Source organism: Prionailurus bengalensis, chromosome A2 (assembly GCF_016509475.1).
Source record: "Prionailurus bengalensis isolate Pbe53 chromosome A2, Fcat_Pben_1.1_paternal_pri, whole genome shotgun sequence".
Classification (NCBI taxonomy): domain Eukaryota; kingdom Metazoa; phylum Chordata; class Mammalia; order Carnivora; family Felidae; genus Prionailurus; species Prionailurus bengalensis.
Window position 1 is genome coordinate 25,810,504 of NC_057348.1, and position 25,770 is coordinate 25,836,273.

The window sequence follows — 25,770 nt, forward strand, 5'->3', positions numbered from 1 at the left end:
AAAAATAAACATTAAAAAAATAAATGAAGTCTGACCCCAGAGCTGACTCCTTGGCTCAGGTGGTAAAGCATGTGACTCAATCTTGGGATCATGAGTTCAAGCCCCACATTGGGTATAAAGATTTAAAAATAGGATCCTTAAAAAAAGTCTGACCCCAATAAATTATCTGAAAGTGGTTATTATTACTATATGAGGTAATTCTGTACATATGCTAAAGAATTGGAAGCCTCAGTGAATGAGACATGAATGCTCTGGAAAACTGAAGTAAACATTTCACTTGTATTTTCGATAGAGAATATATAAGGTAAAGGGGGAAAATTCATGTGAACAGAAACATGTTAACAAAATACCAAGATGTTACATCACAGGAAAGCAACTCAATAAGTTAGACAAAGGACAATGGGTGATATTCTGCCCTCCACCCTCACCAAAAGCTTAGTGGTCAGAGGGACAAAAAACAGATAATGGTTCCATCCTCAACTCCAACGCTGCTGCTTATCAGCCTGTAAGAGAACCACAATTCTTCTTCAGTTTTCCTATTAACATACTTAACAATTACTTGACAGAATATTTTTTACTCTAGGAATATAATCAACTGTTCTGTATAATAGGGGAGGTCACAGAGACCTCTTATTGATTGACCAACACTAAGTTTAACATTAGTGTGAACAGTAAGCATTGAATCTTGATGGTGTCAAGTATTTCCTAAGAGTACAGAGCATGTCAGTAAGTTGGGACAGTGATAGTGACTTTTTAAGTTAACATCATTTGCAAAGAATGTTAAACATAGGGAAAGGCATTATGGGGGTTATTTCTTAACTTATACTTTTTCCCAAAGAATTGACTTAACCTCTATTTGTGGGTGGTGGTGGGGAGGAACTTTTCAATGTGACTTAAAAAACTACCACCACTGGGACTGAAGAAAAAGCAGTAACTTCTTAGGGTAAAAAACATGCCAAGTTACCAAGTTAATGTTTTCTTAAAAAAAAAAAAAAAAAGGCAATCTTGCAAATCTAGCCCATTTAGTGAAAATTAGGCAATTTTAGTTTCTTAATGCAGTCATTTACAACGATAATAAGAGTTCCTTTACATCACAAATAAGATTATATGGATTTTCTTTACTCCTTTTTCAGAGTCCGTGAAAGCATCCTGGACTTGCTTTAAAAATTAATACAGTGGTGATTTAACTATGATCATAACGGTGAACCCATTCAAAGTTTAGTATCTCCTAGTTGAACCCCAGGAACTACACATACTACACCATATCTTAGTTTTATCCAACAAGAAATAATACCTTTCTTATTCAGAGAGAAGGGAGAATTCACCCAGTGAGCTAATGAAGTTACACTTGTATCAAGTGATCCATGTTAAACACTTTACCCCAGTAACCTGTATGTCAATCATCAAGTACTTAATTCTAATTTCCTTTCACTTGATCCAACACTTTATTATTCAAAAATGTTTTACTAGCATATATTTGGTTTGAAAATAAAATTTCAATCTACAAATTTATCTGAATCTATACAAGCCACTAAGAACTTTTTTTAAGGTTTATAAAATACATAAAACATTTTAGACAAAAACTAAGTCATAAGGTTACCAAGTTGAGTCCTTAATAACTTAATAGATGTAGTTAATGAAGTATATATACCTTTATTGCCTTATTAACAAAGAATTAGTCACATGCAGCTCTCTGTAGAAGTTCTGAAAGAGGTGAAGCCAAAAAGGAAAGTGCTTGTGAACTCTTCTACACAGGAGAGCAGCATCACTAACAGTCTGTAGTCTGCCATGCAAACAGCACTTGCATTTTTTAAAAGCTAACATCGGTTGTGAAACAAAACACATGCATACATGCTTTTGGGGCAGTTCATTTTATTACAGCTTTTGCCTCCTTATCTGAGTTTAGAAATGTACAATGTCAAACTCTATTTTATTAAAAGAAACTAAAATTTGAAGTTGCTCCCCATCACACTGTTATATACATGATAGCAACCTGTATTTTATTTCCACTGTAAACAATTAAATTCACGGAGACCTGGATTACTGTTCACAAAATGTAATATATTCAAATTAACTTCGCTAAATAAGAAAATCCATTTCAAACATCTTCAAGACTCAAAAAGAACACACACAATAACATATTTTTATCATTTTATTAGGAAGAATTCCAAATGGGTTATGAAGAAAACTTACTGAGTTTGATGAGTTTTCCAAAAACTCTTAATGAAGATATGTTCACCAATAAACAATAAAACATCAGCAGAACTATCATATACTGGGCAAAGAGTCAGGCTGATACCAAAAAGCAACATGCAACATAAAAAAGATACAATATAAAGGAAGACAATCTGCTGGGTATTAAAAAATCATCTCAATATGAACTCTTTGCAACCAGCACAGAACTAATTAGCTATCAAATCCAAACCACACTAAGGTAAGCTTGGCTGATGAAAAGCCAGGATTCAATAATGGGGAGAAAATAGAAGGTCCTCAGTGCAAGAGATCTGAATAGTGTTTTGGAGCATTTCCCTGGCTGGTACAAGCAGGATTAGAAAATCTTTTTGGCAAGGGAGAAAAATAAATACAAATGGAATGCTACATTTTTTTAAATCAGCAGACTGTCCCAGGAATGATAAAGGTATCAGTAAAGTAGCAAGGGGATAACTTTAAAACGTTATTTCTTGTGGGCTCAAAAAACATTCAAAACGGATTTATTTAAAGGTGTCACAATAGCTATGTCCAGGCATTTAGGCTTAAGAGAAATAAAATTAAAAGAGGACACTTTTTTTCCCAAGTTAAGGAGAATTTCTTTAAAACCAAGCATATTGCTTAATAGCAATATTATACTTGGCAAACAATAATTGGCAACAAGTTTAAACGCTGTAATATTCTGCCCAAACCAGTCCCAGATACTGTTTAATAACCAAGATGCAAACTAATTTTGTTGTAACAAGCCTAGACCAATTCTATCAAATGTGTCCTTGGTTAGATATCCAGTTTCATTTAACGTTTTGAAAGCTCATTTGACAGCCAGTCAAGTCCCTCATACAGACCAGTTCCTTGTGTAGCACAAGTGGCTTGAACATACCACTGTAAAGAAAGAACAAAAAATACGTGATTAACAGAATACTATATATAAACACAGTCTTTAAAATTTCTTAATCAGAAAATTGAATACTTCCTCCCAAATGCCCAAGGTATTATTTAGTCAGCAGTTACCATAAATGTATAGGAAAAAAGTAAATGAAAAAATTAATATCTAAAACTAAAGGAATAATGGCATAAATACATTAAAGTTTGCATCTTACAAATGTTTAATTTTATAATGGTCTCACTAACTATTGATTAGGAGTGTTCTAATACATGCTTCTCACAAACTCTTGCCACATTTAAATCTATTCCTACTGATTCATTATTAGATTTAATCAATGATCTAGTCCTTAATCCGAAAAGAACATTCATAGGAAGATTAGTAACTAAGTACCCACCAGGTCCTTATAACCCTCGTTTCCCATAAAACTAAGTTCAAAGTACAGAAGGCAAAATTTTGAAAAAAGTAGGAGCTGCTGATAGAGACAGGCTTTTCAGATAACTTCACTATCTGTATGTAGTCTCATGTATTCTAAAAAGTTCCACTTTTTAAACTGGTAATGAATTATATCTCAGTAACTCCATGAAATACCATGAAAAGCTAACAAAGAACAAGAAAAAGATCTAGAAAGCAATTTCATTACCTTGAAGGATAGTTTATTTTTAATACTTTTCTTTACTGACTAGTTTTATTCTACCTTACAATAAAGACTTCGCTTTAATATTGCCAACTTCAATGCAAGTATACAATGCTACCAATTATTATTTGAATATCAAACACCCAGAAACCTAGAAGGCTGGGAAAAGGCATAAATTATTATCTGCACAGCACTGGAAACTGGTAGCATTTACAGTTTATCTTGTTTAAATCATCCTGGGACATCTCAAACATACTATACAGTTATTGCCACAGCACAGTATTTACCTTGTTGACAACTTAGTAAAAACCTTGTAAGGCAGAAGTCACACTATAGTTTGTGATATCTTTATATATAAAACAGTATATTGTGTTTTCCCAGTATTTAAATCACTGACCTAAACAAGCTACTGGAGAACAAGTATAACATTTCTTATAATTTTTTTTAAAGCTTATTTATTTTTGAGAGAGAGACAGAGCACGAGGGGTGTGGGGGCTGGGCAAGAGAGAGAGGGAGACATAGAATCCAAAGCAGGCTCCGGCTCTGAGCAGTCAGCACAGAACCCAACGCAGGGCTTGAACCCATGAACCACGAGATCATGATCTGAGCCAAAGTCAAACACTCAACCAACTGAGCCACCCAGGCACCCCTCTTATAATTTTAAATTCAAAACTTGTTTAATGTCATAATTATAGTTCACAAGCTTTTGATGTTAACAGGCAAACAGTAAAAAATAGTATTATCTAAAATATGGCTGCTAAATACTGCAGTTTTTTTTTTTACAACATTTTTTTTCAGAAATACTGCAGTTTTAATAAGAAAACCAAATTACAAAATACTTGCTGCAAAGCTATTTAAAAGATTTTAAATTAAAATTAACAATATCAATAATCTTTACATAATTCTCATCAAGTACAATTTTCTCATAAAGTATTTATCAATACTAAATGGTTTGAGGGTAAAGTTAATAAAAATCAAAATAAAGGTATCTGAACATTTGGATCCTTAAAGGATAAATATTAAATGTTAAAAAATGGAGAAGATATTAAAGTAGTTTAAAATTGAACATGCACTTACAAAAGCCTGAAAGGACTCGTATCTGTAAGCAAGAGTATATTACTGTATTTTTTTAAATGATGTGCTCATTATCTATTCAAAAGGGACAATTAATATGTATTTAAACTGAATACGTGCTTAAACAATTAAACTATTAATTCTAATAGGAGGTTAATACAAATCTCCAAATACTTACTGTTCTGTTACGAAGAGACTGAAGACCTAATTTATCTGTCATTTCACTGATGGCCATAGCATTTGGCAAATCCTGTTTGTTTGCAAAAAGCAGCAACACTGCATCTTGCAACTCATCTTCCTGAAGCTGGAAATAAAAGCTGAGAGTTTAACAACTAACAAACTGGAACTCAATTATTGTCACAAAGGAGGGAAAACACTGTCTTCCTATATATATCACTTATTCAACATTAAATACATTATTAAACATCAACATAATTTCACTACGTGAAGTTCATACACGCTTAACAACTTAAACCTCATATCCTTCAATTTTTAAATCCCAAGCAAATAATCATATGCCTTTCAAGTAAAGCAAAACTATTTTTCAAGCCAATTATCCTGCACTCCATTAAAGTAAATCATTTATTTCAGCTTTCATGATCATCCATTAAGAGTCAGGATTGGCAAGGACCAGAAACACAAATGGGAATATGTATTTACGGCAGAATCTTATGGTACTCAGTAGTAAAGTTACTGAGAGGATTCTATTTGGACTTGTATTCCTTTCCAGCCAGCTGGACCATACACCAGTAGGACAACAAAACAATGATTATGGTATTAGCAGTATCATGAAAAATACAAGAACACAAGAGTATATTACAATAGGAAATAATATAAGAGTAAATAAGTAATAAGTAAAAGTATATAGAAGCTGGCAGGCATGAGTACTGACACATGACACAACATGGACCAGCCCTGAAAATTTATGCTAAGTGAAAAGTAACGAAAAGTTAAAAAGACCACATATTGTATGATTCTATTTATATGAATGTCTAGAATAGGCATATACACATATAAAGTAAATCAGTGGTTGTAAGGGCTGGGGGTATGGGGTGGAGTAGGGGAAGGAATGGAGAAGAGTTCTAGAGAATTTCTTTCTGGGTCAATGAAAATGTTCTAAAAAAGTAGACTGTGGTAATGTTTGCATAATTTTGTATACTAAAAACCAGTAACTTACACATTTTAAATGAGTGAAGTTTATGGTATGTGAATTGTATCTTGATAAAGCTGTTTACAAAAAGAGTAGAAGGGGTGATATTTAACTCATCAGACAAACTACCAGTGACTTAGTTACACATCTATTGGCACAATGACTTTACAAACTGCACTACAGTCTTAGAAGTAATGAATGAGAATTAAGACTTCATTTCAATAAATATTTTATGGCTACACCATGAAACCATGACAAGGTGCCTCTAGCAAGATTCCTCAATAAATTTTCACAATATAAATACAGCTGACCCTTGAACAACTTGGGTTTGAACTGTGTAGGTCAATTTATACATGGATTTTTTGCAGTACATTACTGTAAACACATTTTCTCTTATAATTTTCTTAGCAATTTTATCTAGCTTACTTTGTTGTAAAAATCTAGTATATGATACATACAATATTTGAAATATGTGTTAACTGTTATTGGTCAACAGTAGGCTATTACTATATTACTACTTAAGTTTTTTTGTGTGTGAGATAAATCTAAAATGAGATTTATTTCAATAAAATACAACTGACAGTTGAAAAAGAATTGAGATATGAATATCCTTTTCTAATTTTTCTAATATTTTAGTTGACGGACAAATGCACAGAAACATTCCAACTGAGAGTTGGGACTGCCAGGAATATTGCAGAAAAAAGGTCCACGTTCAGCAGAAAGCTGGATTACAGGTCTTTTGGGGCCCTTCCAACCCTAAGATTTTCAGATTCTTTTAGAGTATGCCAGTCACTTTAAATATATTTAAAACAACAGATTTCATGTTATAGCGTGAAGCTACAAAAAACTGCAGGTATTAGAAGAGTTCCAAAAACACTAAAAAATGTTTACTCCAAATTTGCTATTTAAATGACCTATCAAAGACTGAAACAAAAAATGACACAATGGAATTCTTATTAGATCATGGTATGATTCTTCTCAAGCTATAGAACAGGCTCTTTAAAGGTAAAATCCTCTGCCCAACTGCTTTACTCCCTAAATGAGGTTTTGGAACATATGTTGAATAAATGTGTATCTCTAATTTGTAGGTTTTGTTGTATTGGCTTTATCTTGTCTGAATTTTCCATATTGTCCCAAATCATCTTTCTGTTTACTCTTTTCAGTCTGTATTTCCAAAAGCTTACTTTCTGAAGCTTGTTTTAATTGTAATCTCTTCTTCCCAACATCAAGCAGTTTTTCCTCCAAATCCCAGATTCCTGGTGTGATTTCATTATTAATTTAGCTTTAGTACATGTTTCATGTGATCCATGAGCACACTTGGAGTTAATTTTCTCCAGATTTTTTTTAAGTGCAGTCGAAAGTTGCATCCTGTCTAACACAAGCTTTTTCATTTCAAAAGCAATTTTCCAGGTCTTCAATTTTAGCTTCAATTTGCTTATCTTGCATGATTTGTTCTACTGGAGTTTTGTTTTTGTTTTTTTCATTTACATGAACCACTGAGTTATATTCCAAGAGTTTTTTTGTCTGTGCTCTCAGCCTGAGCAGAAGGGTCGAGCGGTCCTTGGTCCCTGGGCTGCACCACCTGGGCGCCGGTGGCCTGTGCTGCCCGCCTTCCCCGCCTCCTGCTCTGGAGTCCAAGGGCTTGGCAGCCGCTTGCTCTTCAGGCTGCTTCTCCATTGTGACTGGCAGGAAGAGCTACCACCTGGGATGGGAAGATGCGGCCTCAGGAGCCAATATTCCCACCACTAAACTGTAGCCCAGAGGGGCGCCTGGGTGGCGCAGTCGGTTAAGCGTCCGACTTCAGCCAGGTCACGATCTTGCAGTCCGTGAGTTCGAGCCCCGCGTCAGGCTCTGGGCTGATGGCTTGGAGCCTGGAGCCTGTTTCCAATTCTGTGTCTCCCTCTCTCTCTGCCCCTCCCCCGTTCATGCTCTGTCTCTCTCTGTCCCAAAAATAAATAAAAAACGTTGAAAAAAAAATTTTTAAAAATAAATAAATAAATAAACTGTAGCCCAGAAAAGCAGCAGTTTTTGAGGATTCAAAAGTAATATGTGGATTTTCAACTGTACATATGGGTGGGTGGGGCCTGAGCTGGCACCCTTAATCCCCATGCTGCTCAAAGGTCAACTGTGTATGAAAACAATCTGATACATGACAAAGCCAAAATACCATCATCAACTGAAATACTACTACCTTCAGGTAGAATTCTTTATCATGGCTACTATTACAAAACATTTCAAAGTATTGGTTATACAGGAACAGCACAGAGAAAACCAAAACCTTGCGAATAAGGGATTTGAACCAAGATTCTTACATCACAAAAGTTTCAAAACCATAGATTTTTTATCTATTAAATAAAGGACTGGACTAATGGAGACATCCTCAACCAGAGACATATATCACCCATGGGGCACTCTAAAAAGCTGAGCCTTCTTCTCAACTTAATGAAGTAGCTACTCTTCTGTGTGTTTTTTAAAAGGTCTGCCGGAGACTTTTACGTGCATGGTTCTTTCTAGAAAAATTCATTTCTGTAATCTAATCACAGTATGGTACCATCCACTAACAATACCGCTGTCACCCTGAAAAACATATCTTGCAAACAAAAGATTTAAAAAATATTCTTACCATTTTCTGCAGCTCTTCAGCTCCTTCCTGAATTCTTTCACGATCATTACTATCTACCACAAAAATAAGACCCTGGGGAAAAATTGTGTAAATAAATTATTAACCGTTAACTTTAAAGGAGACACTAAATATAAAACATAAGTAAGTACAAGCAAAAAAACCATACTGAGTTAAACGTTAAGGAAGACAATGTCTCCTTATTAATAGAAAAAAAAAAACAGGGCCCTAAGTACTAAAAATGATTTGAGCACTATTTGTGATTTTAACTCATGTTATTTAAAAAAAAAAAAATCTTGGGGCGCCTGGGTGGCGCAGTCGGTTAAGCGTCCGACTTCAGCCAGGTCACGATCTCACGGTCTGTGAGTTCGAGCCCCGCGTCGGCTCTGGGCTGATGGCTCAGAGCCTGGAGCCTGTTTCCGATTCTGTGTCTCCCTCTCTCTCTGCCCCTCCCCCGTTCATGCTCTGTCTCTCTCTGTCCCCAAAAAAATAAACGTTGAAAAAAAAAAAAAAAATCTTGGGGCCCTGGGTGGCTCAATTGGTTAAGCGTCTAACTTCGGCTCAGGTCATCTCATGGTTCGTGGGTTTGAGCTCTGCAATTTGGCTCTGCACTGACAGCTCGGAGCCTGGAGCCTACTTTGGATTCTGTGTCTCCCCTTCCTCTCTGCCCCTTCCTGCTTGTGTTCGCTCTCAAAAATAAACATTCAAAAAAATAGTAAAATAAAAATCTTACTCTTAACCAATTGATCACTTTTTTCAACTACACTAAGAATAAATTTTATCCCTCTTACCTCACACAGGAAAGCATAGATGGGAACAAAAGATAAAAGAATAAACCAAAGACTCTAAAGATCCATGAATTTACTAACTGAATTAGCTTATTCAGTCAAAGGCAAGCACAAAGTGCTTTAAAAAAATAAGAGGGGGAAGACGCACCCTACAGTAGTTTTTTTTTTTTAATGTCTATTTTTGAGAGACCGAGAGAGAGAACAGGAGCAAGGGAGAGCAGAGAGAGAGGAAGACACAAAATCCCAAGCAGGTTCTAGGCTCTGAGCTGTCAGCACAGACATGAGGCCTGAACTCACAAACTGTGAGATCACAACCTGAGCTGAAATCCAATGCTTAACCAACTGAGCCACTTAGGTGCCCCTACAGTTTTTATAGGCTTCACAGGAAAAATCAGTTCTGCTCCATAATGTTGTTGACCTATCAAATAAGAAGACTTTTTTTTTTTTTTTTAAGTTAAGCTCAATGTGGGGCTTGAACTCACAACCCTGAGATCAAGAGTCCCACAGACTGAGTCAGCCAGGTGCCTTCAGATATGAAATTCTTTTTTTATTTTTTAAAATGTTGATTTAGGGGTGCCTGGGTGGCGCAGTCGGTTAGGCGTCCGACTTCAACCAGGTCACGATCTCGCAGTCCGTTGAGTTCGAGCCCCGCGTCAGGCTCTGGGCTGATGGCTCGGAGCCTGGAGCCTGTTTGAGATTCTGTGTCTCCCTCTCTGTCTGCCCCTCCCCCGTTCATGCTCTGTCTCTCTCTGTCCCAAAAATAAATAAAAAACGTTGAAAAAAAAATTTAAAAAAAAATGTTGATTTATTTTTGAGAGAGAGTGAGTGTACATGAGAGCAAGGGATGGACAGAGAAGGTGCGGGGGGATAGCTGACAGCATAGAGCCTGATGCAGGCTCGGACCCACAAACTGCGAAACCATAACCTGAGCCAAAGTTGGCCACTCAACCCACTGAGCCACAAAATTCTTAACAAGAAGAAAAATAGTAACCATTCTTATTGATATTCACAAATATTAAAATTCCATGCTAGAAAAGAAATGGAATTAAGGGAACAGTTAGGACTTCTCTAAAAACTTTCAAATGGAAAAGTATAAAATTTTCAACTGGAGTAAGAAAGAGAGGGCAGATTACCTTGATAGCTTTGTTAAAATCTATTCCTATTAATACTAAAGTGATTACTTTAAAAATTATTCTCCCTACAACCCTAACCATTGAAGTATTTCTGATCATTTGTCACTTTAGCACAAACTGTCTTGTGCTTATTTATGTCAGTAACTTGATTAAATCCACTGAGAGCATAAAATCCACTTAAGGCAAAGGGCTACATTATTTTCTATTTACCCCTCAGGACCACCACAGTACTAAGCTTGCCAGGTTTACCAAATATTTATTTTAAGCTATGGTCATTAAATAACAATTTCCTTTGGTCTAGCAAATTTCAAACCCATTTCCTTTATCTCTGCTGGAAACCATCATTTTAAACATCCTAACCATTGAAAATACTTCTGGTGCTATGAGAGCCAGTATGGCATAATGGAAAGATAACCAAATTCAAATCTCAAGACTACTTATTATATGAATTATCTAATCCTTGAACATGTCTCCTCTTTTATAAAACAATGCCATCAACTTTATAAGCCAGTTAAATGTAATCATAGAGGCACAAAAAGAATCTAGCATCGTACTTGACTTATCACAGGCATTTAGGAAAAGTTGTCTCCTTCCTCTTCTATTCCAAAAGCCATTCCTTTTTTATAATTTCTTTTTTAACATTTATTTATTATTGAGAGACAGAGAGACACAGAGCATGAGCAGGGAAGGGGGCAGAGAGAGGGGGAGACACAGAATCCGAAGCAGGCTCCAGGCTCTGAGCTGTCAGCACAGAGCCTGACGTAGGGCTCAAACTCACAAACTGTGAGATCATGACCTGAGCTGAAGTCAGACGCTTAACCGACTGAGCCACCCAGGTGCCCCAAAAGCCATTCCTTTTTAGAATCTACCCTTTGGAAGAGGCAATGCCTCCAAAAGGGATCTAATTTTATCTGGATTACTAACAACCCATTTTTATTCTCTTTTAAAATGTAGGGGCACCTGGGTGGCTCAGCTGGTTAGGAGTCCAACTCTTGATTTCAGATCAGGTTATGACCTCAGGCACTGGGTGTGGAACCTGCTTGAGATTCTCTCTCTCTCTCTCTCTCTCTCTCTCTCTCTCTCTGTCTCTCAATAATAAATTGCCTTCCCCACCCCCCGCGTCCTGCACACAAGTGTGCTAATAAGAAATTGCTAATTAAAAATAAAATAAAATAAAATATAAAATAATGCTATCAGTCCCAAAGTAACACTATTGGGAGAGAGAAGTATTTCAGCAATAAATTCAGAGTTATTCACCTCCTGGGACAACCCAGAATCAAGAATGTAGAAAAGCTAGGATTCTAAAGATAAGTTCTGCTACAGTAAGAAAAAACTACCTAAAAGGGCAAGTATTTACTTATTTAGAATAGCAAAACAATTGGAATTGTCTAATGAAGGAAGAGCAATTTACTACAACAAACACTGTGTCCTGGCTTGTTAAAAAAGTTACAAGCATGATTAAATGGTATTGGTTTCTTTTACATTTTATAGCTAAAAGAACTAACCAGGAATGCTAGAAAAGCTGGTGTTAAGAGCTTAGCCGAGATTACATCAGGTAACACATAAAACTTTCTCCTACAGGAATGAGTTCTCAAGGAAAAAATACTTGGACTTTTGATTATAAGGTGATCTAAAGAGGCCAGGAATGGGTCTAATCTCAATTAAGAGCTCAAAAGTAAGTTACAAAGCATTGTAAACAAATCTAGAATAAGATTAGGGTTACTCTCGTCAAGAATAACAAATTAAGAATTAGCAAAGCTTTACTTCATCCCTAATTTTACTTCAAAAACATCTTTCCTAAATGAAAGGACTATGACTTGCTTTACAATAATCTAAAAGGTGAATTACATAAGAGAGGAATATCGATTAAACAATACTGGCTATATCCTAATAACTGAAGTTGGGTAACAGAGATGTGGAAGTTTATATGCTATTCTCTCTACTTTTGCATACATTTTTTTTTTTTTATTTTTAAAAAAAAATTTTTTTTTTTCAACGTTTATTTATTTTTGGGACAGAGAGAGACAGAGCATGAACAGGGGAGGGGCAGAGAGAGAGGGAGACAAGAATCGGAAACAGGCTCCAGGCTCTGAGCCATCAGCCCAGAGCCTGACGCGGGGCTCGAACTCACGGACCGCGAGATCGTGACCTGGCTGAAGTCGGACGCTTAACCGACTGCGCCACCCAGGTGCCCCTACTTTTGCATACATTTGACAATTTCCATAATAAAGTTTTTTTAAGCATGTGACTCTTACCAAAATAGCTTTTTAAAAAAAATGTTTATTTATTTTTGAGAGGAGAGAGAGAGAGAGAGCAAGCAGGGAAGGGGGAGAGGGAAAGGAAGACAGAGAATCCAAAGCAGTGCAGAGCCTGACACAGGGCTCGAACCCACAAACTGCGAGATCATGACCTGAGCCAGTCAGAAGCCCAACCAACTGAGCCACCCAGGTGCCCCTCAAAATAACTTTTCTAATCACAGCTAATGAACAGAAACATTCTTATTTTTAAATAAAAAAGCATGTTATTTACTGGACATGACATACTACTTAAACCTGGTAGTTCCAGCCACTCATGTAGGGTATTCACTGCCACCTGGTGGCAATATACCTCACTTGCATACAATGTTTTATGAGTTGGAGACCAAGAATGACCTGTGCAAATCTTACACATATGAAGTGTTGGTAACATCACACATTACTTAAAAAATGTTATCTATCAACTCCGGTAATAAACAAAAACTGATGAGAAACTTCTCCTGTGGTAGAAAACACGAGTGGGGTGCCTAGCTGGCTCAGTCAGTTAAGTGTCTGACTTTGGCTCAGGTCATGATCTCACGTTCGTGGGTTCAAGCCCCGTATTGGGATCTGTGCTGAACACTTTCTCAGAGCCTGGAGGCTGCTTTGGATTCTGTCTCCTTCTCTCTCTGCCCCTCCTCCACTCGCACCCTGCCTCACTCTGTCTCTCAAAAATAAATAAATGCAAAAAATAAAAAAAATTTTTTAAAGAAAACACAAGTGAGTTGGAACAAGTTTAAAGAGACATGTAGAACAAGAACCACCTCTCCAGTCTTAGGTAAGTTATTCTAAGCTTCAGCTTGCTCCTATATAAGAGTTTGCCTAGAGAAGTGATTTTCATGAGGGAGCAATTGTGTCCCCAGAGGATATTTTGCAATATGTGAAGATATTTTTGGTTACTGCAACTGGGTGGGGTGGGGTTTGCTACTGGCACCTAGTGGGTAGAGGACAGGGATGCTGCTAAACATCCTACGATGCAGAGAGCCAACAATAGTTACTCAGCCCAAAATGTCAACAGTGCTGCTATTGAAAAAACTTATTGTAACAGAGCCTTGCTCTTCAAAGTAAGGTCCTAAACCAACAGCATCAGTACTACCACTGGAGAACCTGCTAGAAATGCAGAATCTCAGGCTTTGGGGCACCTGGGTGGCTCAGTTAAGCATCTGACTCTTGGTTTCAGCTCAGGTCATGATCTCATGATTCATGGGTTCAAGCCTTGCATCAGGCTCTGTGATGGCAGCATGGAGCCTGCTTGGGATTTATTCTCTCGCCCTCTCTCTGCCCCTTCCCTCCTCGTGCTCTCTCTCTCAAAATAAATGATTATTAAAAAAAAAAAAAAAAAAAGAATATCAGGCCTTAGCCAGGCCCTACTAAACTGATCTGTAAATACCCAGGTGATTCATATGCACATCAAAGTCTGAGAAGCACTACTGATACATAGTTTATATCTACAGAAATTTCAAGTCAAGTTAACAATCAGCACTTTGGGATTTTTTTTAAAGCTCCCCAGGTGAATTCTAATGTGTAGCCAAATTTGAGAACTCCTACTCTACAGGATTACTAAGGTCTCTCCCATGCCACCATTATATATACTACGTGAAAATATAAAAATATCTTATAAACCAACAAGGTAGATCTACATTAATTTTTTTTCTTACTGTATTTTAATAAACACTTAAAGGGGCTAAATTAAGGAATATTAATTACCCTTTATTCATTAAAAATCATAATGATAAGTTATACAGACCTTACTTTCTAGACTAAGAACAAAACCAACAGAACTACTGATGAGACATCTAATTTAATCTTGAAAATGATCCCCCCCCCAACAACTAATCTTCCAAAATATTGTTATGATGGCTATGTAAATCTTCCACGTTGGGTAATTTAGCCTTCAAAGGCATGAGTGAGAGAGTTCACTGAAGAATACGTAAGCAATGGTAAGAATGCCAACTCACAGAGTAAACACCAACACCCAGTCAAATAGTAGACAGTAACAGAAACTTTAAAGCATGAAACATATAAAGAAAAGTTATACAAACTGTACAGCATTCCTTACCTGGGTATTTTGGAAGTAATGCCTCCAGAGAGGCCTAATTTTATCTTGACCACCAACATCCCATACTGTGAAACAAATGTTCTTATATTCTACTGTTTCCACATTAAAACCTACAAAGAAAAAAAAGACAGTGGTGCAAAATGTCATAAAGAAAATAGACCCCTTTATTGTGAATTGCCTCAGAATTGCTTTTTTAAAGTCCTACTAGATAATTAACAAACTTAAAAAGAATCTAAGCCAGTTATAATGATAGATATATGCCACAGGACATTTATCCAAACCCACAGAATGCACAAAACCAAAAGTTAACCGTAAGGTAGACCATGGACTTTAGATGATTATAATGTGTCAATGAGGTTCATCAATTATAACAAATGTACCACTCAAATGAGTGATGTTGATAAAGGGAGAAGCTATATATACATGAGGGTAGGGAGTATATGGGTAATCTCTGTACCCTCCTCTCAATTTTTCTGCAAACATAAAGCTGCTCTAAAAAATAAACCTTAAAAAACTGTTTCAAAATTAAACCATATTCTACTTCACTTTATAACATACTACTATGATATAAATTAAACTCATCTGTAAACTTTCTTACCAATGGTAGGAATGGTGGTGACTATCTCCCCTAACTTCAGTTTATACAGAATGGTCGTCTTGCCAGCAGCATCCAATCCAACTAGAAAAAGACATTATAGATTTTAAATCTAGACTAAAAGCACATACTAAGAATTAATTCTACAATAAATTCATAGTTTGAAAGCAAAAGTCAACTGGACAAGGCACAAATGAGTTAGAAATGAAGTTACTTCATTTCTGATCCCCAAGAGCAACATTTGCTACACAAAGCCTTTCCGTTTTTCTTTCTAGACCTAGAGAGACAACATGTAGTAGTGAAAAGAAAAGAGTATCAGGCTGACTCAGGCTCTAGTCTCTAGATTTGCTTTGCCACAAACTAGTTAACTGCCTTTATAAACAAGTCACTCTAGAAAACTGAGACCAGAGAAATTAAGTATAAAACAAGGAGAGACTGAATCATTTAATCTAAGATTTTTTCCAATTCAAGTTCTTACTAATTCTATGAACTACTCTCATTTTTAAAAACACAAGTCACAAACTGAATCAGAAAACACACAAAAACAAGTGAATAAAGGAGCGCCTGGGTGGCTTAGTCTGTTAAACATCCAACTCTTGATATCGGCTCAGATCATGATACCAGGGTGGTGGGGATTGAGTCCTACTTGGACTCTCTCTCCCCCTCTGCCCTGTTCCCTCATTTGCATGCTCACCCTAAAAAAAATTTTTTTGGGGGGAGCCTGGGTGGCTCAGTTGGTTACAGTTGGTTAAGCGTCCGACTTCGGCTCAGGTCATGATCTCGCGGTCCGTGAGTTCAAGCCCCGCATCAGGCTCTGTGCTGACTGCTCAGAGCCTGGAGCCTGTTTCAGATTCTGTGTCTCCCTCTCTCTCTGACCCTCCCCCATTCATGCTCTGTCTCTCTCTGTCTCAAAAATAAATAAACGTTAAAAAAAAATTTTTTTTTAATTTTTTTTAATTAAAAAATTCAAAAAATGGGGATGCGTGAGCAGTTCAATCAGTTAAGCATCCAACCTCAGCTCAGGTCACGATCTCACTGTTCGTGGGTTCAAGCCCCACATCAGGCTCTGTGCTGACAGCTGAGAGCCTGGAGCCTGCTTTGGATTCTGTGTCTCCTTCCCTCTCTCTCTGCCCCTCCCCCACTCATGCTCTCTGTCTCTTAAAAAAATGAATAAACATTAAAAAACATTAAAAAATATTAAAAAATTAAAAAGTGAATAAAAATTATCTTTAAAAAAATATGTAACCATGCCCTAGTCTCCAAAGGAAGATGAGGCCAATTTTACCCCAATTTATATCAATTCCTACATCAAATGCACAGAAATGAGAACACAAGATTGGTTAATTTGGGCAACCAAATAGCCCTATCATATTCACCTCCAATGTAACTAATGTCTAAATTCTTTAAATGACTCCTTTGAGGCAGATACAAGTAGGGAAGAATGTGCTTATTTCTGAAGAAAAAAAATCCATACTGGAACAAGATGGTATATTTCTTTATTACATTGATAGTAATGAGCAAATTAAATGTTCATTCTAAGTATGAATCTCTCAAAACCTGCATATTCTACATTGTTTGCTAAACCCTTCCAAATGAAAGGCCAATATCTAATAGCTTCATCGAATTTATCACTGTTCCAAGGACATCACATTTGCCCACCTAGATTTACACTATCCCAGATTTTGAAATGAGTTCAACTGAGTATTAATTTAAGCAAGGATGCTTTTTAAATATTTAAATCAAAGCATGACTTGGCACATGTAACAAATGCTATTAAGTTGAAAAAACAAAGAAATCACCCCACTTACCTAAAACAGACCTAAAGGCCACAGGCAATTTCAGACCTCCTGTACCCATGTAACAACTGTTTCTTTTTTAAAAAAAAATTTTTTTTTAACGTTTATTCACTTTTGAGAGACAGAGAGACAGAGCATGAGCAGAGCAAGAACATAACGTGAGCCAAAGTTGGACGCTCAACCAACTGAGCCACCCAGGTGCCCCGTAACAACCGTTTCTGCTCTGTACCCTACAAAGGTAGCTTTAAGATCTCTCTGGACACTCAAGCAATTTATATCTTCATATCTTGTGTCCTCTAATCAAACGGTGTTCCCTACTTCTTCATACTGAGATATTCAGGTTTATTCTTTCCAAAATACTATGACACTTACTAGTCAGAGTGAGCAGCCAAGCCCTCACTCACAGGCATAAGAAAAACCACTGGCACCAGGAGGTGTTTTGTTTTTTGAGTATGGGACAGTATCAAAAAAAAATCAGGAAACCTAATTCTAAAATATACACAAAGAAACAAAAGAAACTGCCTCAAATATGACAGCTTCAGTAAAAATACAGAAAATGAAGAGTAGAACAAGATGATTGGTTCCTTGTTCAAAAAAGCGGTCTCTTGGAAGAGTCCTTCTCAGGTGATTTTGATAAAAAAAAAAAAAAGTTTTTAAATGTTTATTTTTAACAGAGAGAGACACACACACATGCATACACAGCACAAGTGGGGGAGGGGCAGAGAGAGAGGGACACACAGAATCCAAAGCAGGGTCCAGGCTCGAGCTTGATGGCGGGGCTCGCATCAAACTCACGAGCTGTTAGATCATGACCTGAGCCTTAAGTCAGACACTTACCCGACTGAGCCACCCAGACACCCCTTGATCAAATTTTAAAATAAAGTAAAATGCACCCTTAAGTAACTAAGTCACAATATGATTAAACCCAAGTCAGAAGAAGTGAAACTGAGATACTGATCAGAAAAAACACGAGGGGCACCTGAGTGGCTCAGTTGATTAAGCATCAGACTCTTGATCTCAGCTCAGGTCTTGATCTCAGGGTTATGAGTTCAAGTCCCAAGTTGGGCTTCATGCCCAACGTAAAATAATAATAATAATAATAATAATAATAATAATAATAATATTTAAAAATAGATTTATTTAAAAGAAAGAACAAACGAACATGAGCTAGGTTTGAGAACTATGGCACATGCCAATCAAACTCAGTCAAACTGAACCTCACACCATCACTGAAACAATTTAAATACAAAAATACTAACAGTGAATGGAAGAAACCCAAGACAAATTATGATTATATAACTATTTTAAGTTCTAGAAAAGCAGAGGTAACCCAATTTTTTTAAATGAAAGCATTACACCCACTCATGTACATAACTAATATTCTTCTACTTCTACAGTTAGAATTTTACACAATAAACATGTGTTACTTTCATTTAAAAAAAAAAATCCCAAATAGCAGATTTCCTTTATTAATATGTTGGACTGGTTACATTTCCTAATGAATCTATCAGGAAGATGACTGCTTTAAGAGACTTGAATATATTTTTTATGATTATTTTTAATAAAAAAAAATAAGGGAAGGAGTATTTACAAAATAATGCAACTATAAGGCTTTTTCAGCAAGTTATTTTTAAAATAAAAATTGTGGGGTGCCTCAGTGGCTCAGGCAGCTAAGTGGCCAGCTCTTGGTTTCAGCTCAGGTCACAATATCAAGGTTCATGGGATCGAGCCCCAAATCATGCTTTGTCCTGACAGTAGGGAGACTGCTTGGGATTGATTTCTTTCTTTCTTTCTTTCTTTCTTTCTTTCTTTTCTTTCTTTCTTTCTTTCTTTCTCTCTCTCTCTCTCTTTCTCTCTCTCTCTCCCCCCTCCCCGCCGCCCTTCCCCAACTTGCACCATGCTCTCTCTCTCTCAAAATAAGTAAAACTTTAAAAACTGTAGACAACAGTTAAATGGCTCACAGCCACATACAAGATTTTTAAATCACAAGAGTTTCTTTTGAGTTGCACCCAAAATAATAGTGTTGTAATAAACTCAAAGCAGAAGTTTTTAAAAAGAAATTTCTACTGAGAGATTAAAGATGCATAAATTAATGTGTACCACCACTTAAAACTCACTGTATAGTTCTTTACTCAAAAATGTGTTGATCTAACAATTTTGCACTACTTTAGTCATTTCTTATGTATTTCCTTAATGTGGCAATATTTGGCAATGAGATTTCTCCACAAAATGAAACTATAACCAATTCTCAACTAGCCAAGATAAGACTCTAATCTGTACATTCCAGTAATGTCCTCCCTCCCTTCCACCCCCATAAACAAGTCACTGTATTGAAAGATATACTGGAATTACTTGTTCTCCTTAACTGAACCTGCACTTTGACCAAAGTATTAACAGCAGCAAAACTACCCCCAAAATCTTTACCAATCGTTAAAAAGTATGTCTACTAAAATGTAGCAGCAAAAAATATTCTAAGTTAAAGATGCTAGATCCCAATGATCTTTACTTAAGGAAAAAAAATGCAAAAAAGAGACTTAAATGAAAAAAGTGTATTTTCAGATGGGTAAAATTTCACATAGGATTATTTCTTCTTCATGTTTTCTTTTATCTTGAAAAGTTTCTACACGAAAGCTTGAAATACAACTTCACAATTATTTAAAAATAATTTAAATTGAGTGCTTACTGTGTTTTGAGCACAACACTGGGTGGATTCCATACATTTTTATAATATAAATCTCACAACTATCCTCCATTTTTCACACACAGCATCTAAGGTTCAGAAATGTCCCCAGAATCACAGGAGTAGAACAGGTATGCAATACCACAGGTCTTATAGAGAAATTAGATCTCTCATACAAAGCTGATGGGAATGTAAATGGTATAGCTGATTTGGAAAAGTTTTGTCAGCTCCTCAAAATGTTAAATATAGTTAACACAGAACCCAAGACAATTAAAATCATATGCCCATACAAAAACTTGTTTTCAAACGTTCACAGCAGCATTACTCATAAGAGCCAAAACGTGGAAACGATCAAACTTCCATCAAATGATGAATGGATAAACAAAATGTGGTATGTTCATATTATGGAATTACTCTTCAGCCATAAAAAGGAATGAAGTACTGAAACATGCTATGAGCTTTGAAAACATTATGCTAAGTGAAAGAAGCTAGATACTAAAGGACATATATTGTATGGTAACATTATGGTAACTATCATGGACACACAAATCCATAGAAACTAAAAGTACATGACTGGTCGCAGAAAGAACTGGGGAAGAAGGGGAACAGTAACTGCTAATGGGTATAGAGTGTCTTTCTAGGCTGATTAAAATGTTCTAAAATTAAAGCTGGTGGTGGTGACACAAGTTTGTGAATACAGTAAAACCTATGAATTGTATACTTTAAAGGGATAAATTTTATGTTACATGAATTGCATCTCAACTTTTTAATTAAAAGAAAAACAAAAAACCCCCCGAAGTATATGCCAAAGCTCTCAAAAGATATTTATATATTGCCACCCTGCCTTTAGTTTTCTCTGATGGACATACTGTATCTTAAAAGGTATTTTATCTAATTCCTCAGAAGTCTGACCATCAAACCTGAAAGCGAGGCTGCCAGGTGAAAAGAAAAATTATTATAAGCTTAAGTTTTACTTCTACCCAATACATCAGAAGTATCTGCACTTTGATCAATGTGTTAATTAGCAGCAAATTATCAGTCTGAAAGCCATTTGCAATAATGCCAGAAGATGCATCTAAAAATTGTTGTATCAGCTTCTAGTGGCATCAAACTAAAGACTTGTGCCTTTTCTACTGTTTCCTTAAATCACATAACTAATCAAAAGGGCTTTTTTTTAAGCCTGATAATTATGTGTTCAACCAATGACCTGAGAAAATGCTAATATGCTAAGTCAAAAAGAGAGAACACAAATATCCTCTCAAAAGCCTGAAAGTAAATATAATAAATGCTAACAAGAGTGAAATGGTGGAATTATAGTTATCACTTTATTCTTTTCTCATATTTTTAAAATTTAACAAAAAGGACATGTTGTTTTTATTTATTTATTTTTTAACGTTTATTTTTGAGAGAGAGAGACAGAGAGACAGAAAGACAGAGTGTGAGCAGGGGAGGGGCAGAGAGAAAGGGAGACACAGAATCTGAAGCAGGATCTGAGCTGCCAGCAGAGCCCGACGTGGGGCTCAAACTCATGAGCTGTGAGATATGACCTGAGCCAAAGTCGGATGCTCAACCAAATGAGCAACCCAGGTGCCCCAGGACATGTTATTTCTAGAATGAGGACATTAAAAATCACACAATAAGTGTATTTACAAAATATGCTAGGGAAAAAGCATGAAATGCCACTCCTCAGCTTGAGGCCTCATTTAAAATATTAGTAACATTTTTCAAATTGGCAAATAGAGGAACCTCTCGTGCCACCCCCCAAAAAAACAGTCACAGTCACATATAAGGCAATACAAAATTATACCGTACTTAGCAATCTTTTAGAAAGCAACATTTTTTCCAGCTTTTCAATAGCAAGAAACTTTCAAGTTCAAAGAGTGCAAGATTAATAATTCCTCTATAGAACCTACATTAGTGTTTTCCATGTAAACAAAACTTGGGGGAGTCATCTACAAAAGTACATCTTACCACAGATCAAGACACTGGAGATCAGTCTAAAAATAAGATAATGCAGGGCTACATGAGAAATCTAAGATGGAAATTGGTCATCTTTGAATTTAAGCTCAATAATATAATTCACATGAGTGATTTCCCCAAACAAAAAAAAAAAAACTATACAATTTCTGTCAATCTATACATTACATTTGAAACACTGTATTGGTTTTTAATTACTTAACTACAAGCTGTAACTTCAAACATCTTTTAAAATTACTTGAACTTTCTGGGAGAACACGTGTAGGAATAAAATTTTAAACTTAACAGTAATTTGGCAAACCAGACTCATGAGCTAACTACTACCATCTTTCAATAACACTTTAAAATGATAAAGTCTGAAAGTCACTTACTCAAGAAGGTATGAATTTCATGTGAACCTTATAAAGGAAAACAAAGCCCACATACCTGCCAGAGAACATTAATATGAAAACAAACAACAAAAGAACCCAATTAACTCCTAATTCTTAAACTTGAATGGGGCCTGCCCTATTCACCTTAAGAGTGATTATTTATGCAGACACGCATAAAGCTAGACCAAAAAAAAAAAAATCATTTATCAAACTTCCAAATCACCTCTTTCCCTACCCACGCACATATCCTTCTAAGGTTATGCTTCATCTGATGAGTTACTACAAAAGTTGACCTTGTGACTGAAGTGTTTTTAATCAAGGAAATCTGATTATCCCAAAACTAAACTGCAAAACAAGTATAGGAAACCTGAGCAATAAAACATTTAACATAAAATGAGTTCATTCCAAATCATGACTTCGATCCCTTGCAAAGTTAAATACTTTTTCATTTTCTTTCAGTCATTATTTTTTAGGGGTAGGGAGAGAAATGCTCCTCTAATATAGTAAGTTTAGGAAAGTTCTTAGAGCATAATTCTACCTTTCTTCTCCCTCTGAAACTTTTAGCCATCACAGAAAACTTAGAATGTGAAACAGCAATTAGTTTAGAATGTATCTTAAGTAAAAGGACCAACTCAGTACATTTCCAGGAACACAACTAGGTACTAATTTCTTTAAGGAACAGCCTGGAAATTCATTTATCACAGTCCAAAGTCCTTCCCAATGACTTCAGATCCTTTTCAGACTGTCAATTTTCAGCCACCTTAAAAACTTAATATGCTTGTCCTCCTTTAAAAAATTGTCTCTAAAAATGAAATCTAAAAAACTTTTAAAGAGAAAACATTTGGACACCTTTCTGAATGAATTATTAACAATTGTTCCACGAACTGTGAAGAAGCTGGAATAACAAACAGTTAAGTGAAAAAAGAACTAAATGTGTATGTCCTTAACCTTCATACCCCTCCAATTACTGATTCTTGCTTTGGAAAACTTTCAATGGTAGTAGAACTAGAAAATAAAACTTCCTCCCCACTGTGGAAAATCTAACGAACCGACAAGTTTCAACGTTTAAAGTTAGAGGGCTCCTTGTGGCATTACTCAGGCCCACACAGCTTAGCTGTGATGTAGAGGCTACTCACAGTAATATGGGGGAGGGGTTGCTCCTATCACCCAAGTGACATGCAAGCCTCTTCTCCCTCAGCTGGAATAACTAAAAACAGAAAAGCTGGCACCGAAAAGCAGTGTTTTAAAAGCCTATTTCCCAAACAATTAAAAAAAAAAAACAAACCCCGCTTTGTAACTGTCATTTAACAAGGCTACTCTAAAGTTGAGTGTCAGGATGTTCAGTTACTGGAAATTTGTTACCGGCTTAAAAAAAAAAATAGCTTTAAAAGTTTTTTTTCATTAAACTTTAGTCAGCTAGATAAAAATCAATTGAAAACCAAAGAGCATAAACCAAATATATTTAGTTTTTGAGAATGGCCAAAAGATAAGGGGACATTAATAAGGAAAAGAAATAAATACGAAATGGAATCCAGCGCGAAGTTTGGCGAAGGGAGCGCTGAGGACTCCGGACTCTTCTGAAACCTTGGGTGCTCCCTGACCACCGCTCTGGGCCTGGTCACTTCCTGGCCCGGCCGGCTCCGGGCTCCTGGCGACGGCTCGCTCACATACCACTGGAGTGTGCAGAGTGTGTACACGGTGCAGAAAGGGGGAGGAGGAAGGCTAGAGTTGTTCTGCCTCACTTCGGACCGCTGCCCACACCGGAGAAGAGACGAGCCAGACCGCACTCTCAGAATGGACCTCGCCAGTGTCTTCCGGGCTTAGCGAGATGGGAGTTCGCTTCCCCCACATCTGCGCCCGATCTTGTGTAGCTTTCAGTAAGATCAAGTAGAGAAAACCACAGCCACAAGGAAGAAACCTTGCCCCGCGGCCCTGTCCAGTCCTTTTACACAGATCTGGGGCGACCGCCCACCTTTCGCCCCATTGTTCCCCGTTAAGAATTCCTCCTGACCCCGAGCCCGCCGCCCCTCCCCCACCACCGCGGGCGGAGGGGCAAACAGGCCCCAAGGCGGCCCCTAGCACCCACACCCGGCCTTACCCGATCCCTACTGGGGCCTGCCCTCGGTTCTCGGCCCCTCACTCACCCATCAAAATGCGCATCTGCTTCTTGCCGAAGAGGCGGGAGAAAAGGGAGGAGATGGTGAGGCCCATGGCAGTAGTGGCACTTGCGATGGGCAGGAGCAAAAGGGGTTTTGGGGCGTCCCCGGGCCTTCTCTTTTCACTCTCCCGACAAACTGAGCCAAGGAAGACGGGCTGAAGGAGAAAGAAGGCGACAGACACGGCTCACTGGCCGGCGTGTCGGACGAAGCTCCAGAGCAAGAATTAACGGGGCGAGGACCTGCTCGACGACTGGCGCGGCAGCTCCGGCTCTGGCGTTTTAGGCTTTTGCTATGCCACGTCACGCGGTAGCCGCGGCTACTCCGGCGGCGGCCCGGCCCCTCCAACGCGGACAGAATCGCGTCACCGCCGCCCCAACCCCCTGCGCTTCCGGTGCTGCCTGAACCACTGCGCCTGCGCACGAAAGGGATTGGCCAACTTCGGGGACGCGATTCTCTGGCAGTTGTCTCCTCCCGGACGTGGACAATCGGGGCGACGCCAGTTAGCACATGCGTACTGGGAGACGGACAAAGTCCCACAATGCCCTGGCTGGTCACTTCCAATCAGAGTCTAGGCGAGACGCTTCCGCCCGGATAAATACTTTCGGGAGGCTGTTGTCCTTACTTCCGGAAAGGCGCTCTGTGCATTGTGGGTTAGGAAGTGAACCTGTTCTTCCTGCCTTTGAGCGACCTACTCTTAAACTGAATGCGCGCTGGGGACTCCCCCGTCCACGAAAGTACACGTTTCATGCGCAGCACTAGGCACTTCCCCTAGTGGAGAAGTGAAGACGGGCCCTGCTTTCCCAGGAGATAAGTGGTTAAAAGCTGTCGTGCAGAGATAGAGGCTGTGGCCTAGACGCATTGACCTTTCCGCTCCAGGTCGTAATGAACATCCCCTAATCTTATGTCAAGATGAGATCGCTCTGAGACATTTTCATCGACTAGTGCAGCTTTTTAAAGAGAAGCCAACGAGGAAGGATTGTTTTTCGTGTACCTTTTCTCTCTCTGAACCCTGGAAAGCTTATTTCTTATTTTGAGAAAGTGGAAAGCCTTCTCACTTCGAAAAATATTTATGATCTTGGGGCACCTAGGTGGCTCAGTCGGTTAAGCCTCGACTTACTTCCGACTTGTCTCGGGTCATGATCTCTCTCCCGGTCTGTGGGTTGGAGCTGTGCTGACGGCTCAGAGCCTGGAGCCTGCTTCAGATTCTGTGTCTCCCTCTCTCTCTGCCCCTCCCCACCTCTCGTTCTGTCTCTCAAAAATAAACATTAAAAAAAATAATATTTATAACATTACTGTTTTCCAGATTACCAAATAAGGTATATATCCTATAAAAAATTTTTTTAAAG

The 25,770-nt window shown here is 37.6% G+C and overlaps 1 protein-coding gene and 1 pseudogene across 1 annotated transcript; both read right to left on the reverse strand.

Annotated features, from left to right (window-relative positions):
* Positions 1 to 2,139: 2,139 nt before the first annotated feature.
* On the reverse strand, positions 2,140 to 24,984 carry ARF4 (ADP ribosylation factor 4). The gene is made up of 6 exons (XM_043587713.1): positions 24,410 to 24,984; positions 15,445 to 15,525; positions 14,847 to 14,956; positions 8,576 to 8,647; positions 4,981 to 5,106; positions 2,140 to 3,090 (listed from the first exon to the last, which is right to left on the reverse strand). The coding sequence occupies exons 1-6, from the start codon at positions 24,474 to 24,476 to the stop codon at positions 3,004 to 3,006; spliced, it is 543 nt and encodes a 180-aa protein (XP_043443648.1). The 5' UTR covers positions 24,477 to 24,984; the 3' UTR covers positions 2,140 to 3,003.
* On the reverse strand, positions 6,547 to 8,568 carry LOC122487356 (annotated as a pseudogene).
* Positions 24,985 to 25,770: the final 786 nt, after the last annotated feature.

What these genes read in the sequence shown, in the direction of transcription:
- ARF4 (XM_043587713.1), bottom strand. Translation starts at nt 24,476, where the DNA reads ATGGGCCTCACCATCTCCTCCCTTTTCTCCCGCCTCTTCGGCAAGAAG. An exon ending in GCAGATGCGCATTTTGATGG is followed by an intron (nt 15,526 to 24,409) that starts GTGAGTGAGGGG and finishes GTCTTTTTCTAG; the next exon opens with TTGGATTGGATGCTGCTGGC. An exon ending in AGTCTCTTCGTAACAGAACA is followed by an intron (nt 3,091 to 4,980) that starts GTAAGTATTTGG and finishes CTTTCTTTACAG; the next exon opens with TGGTATGTTCAAGCCACTTG.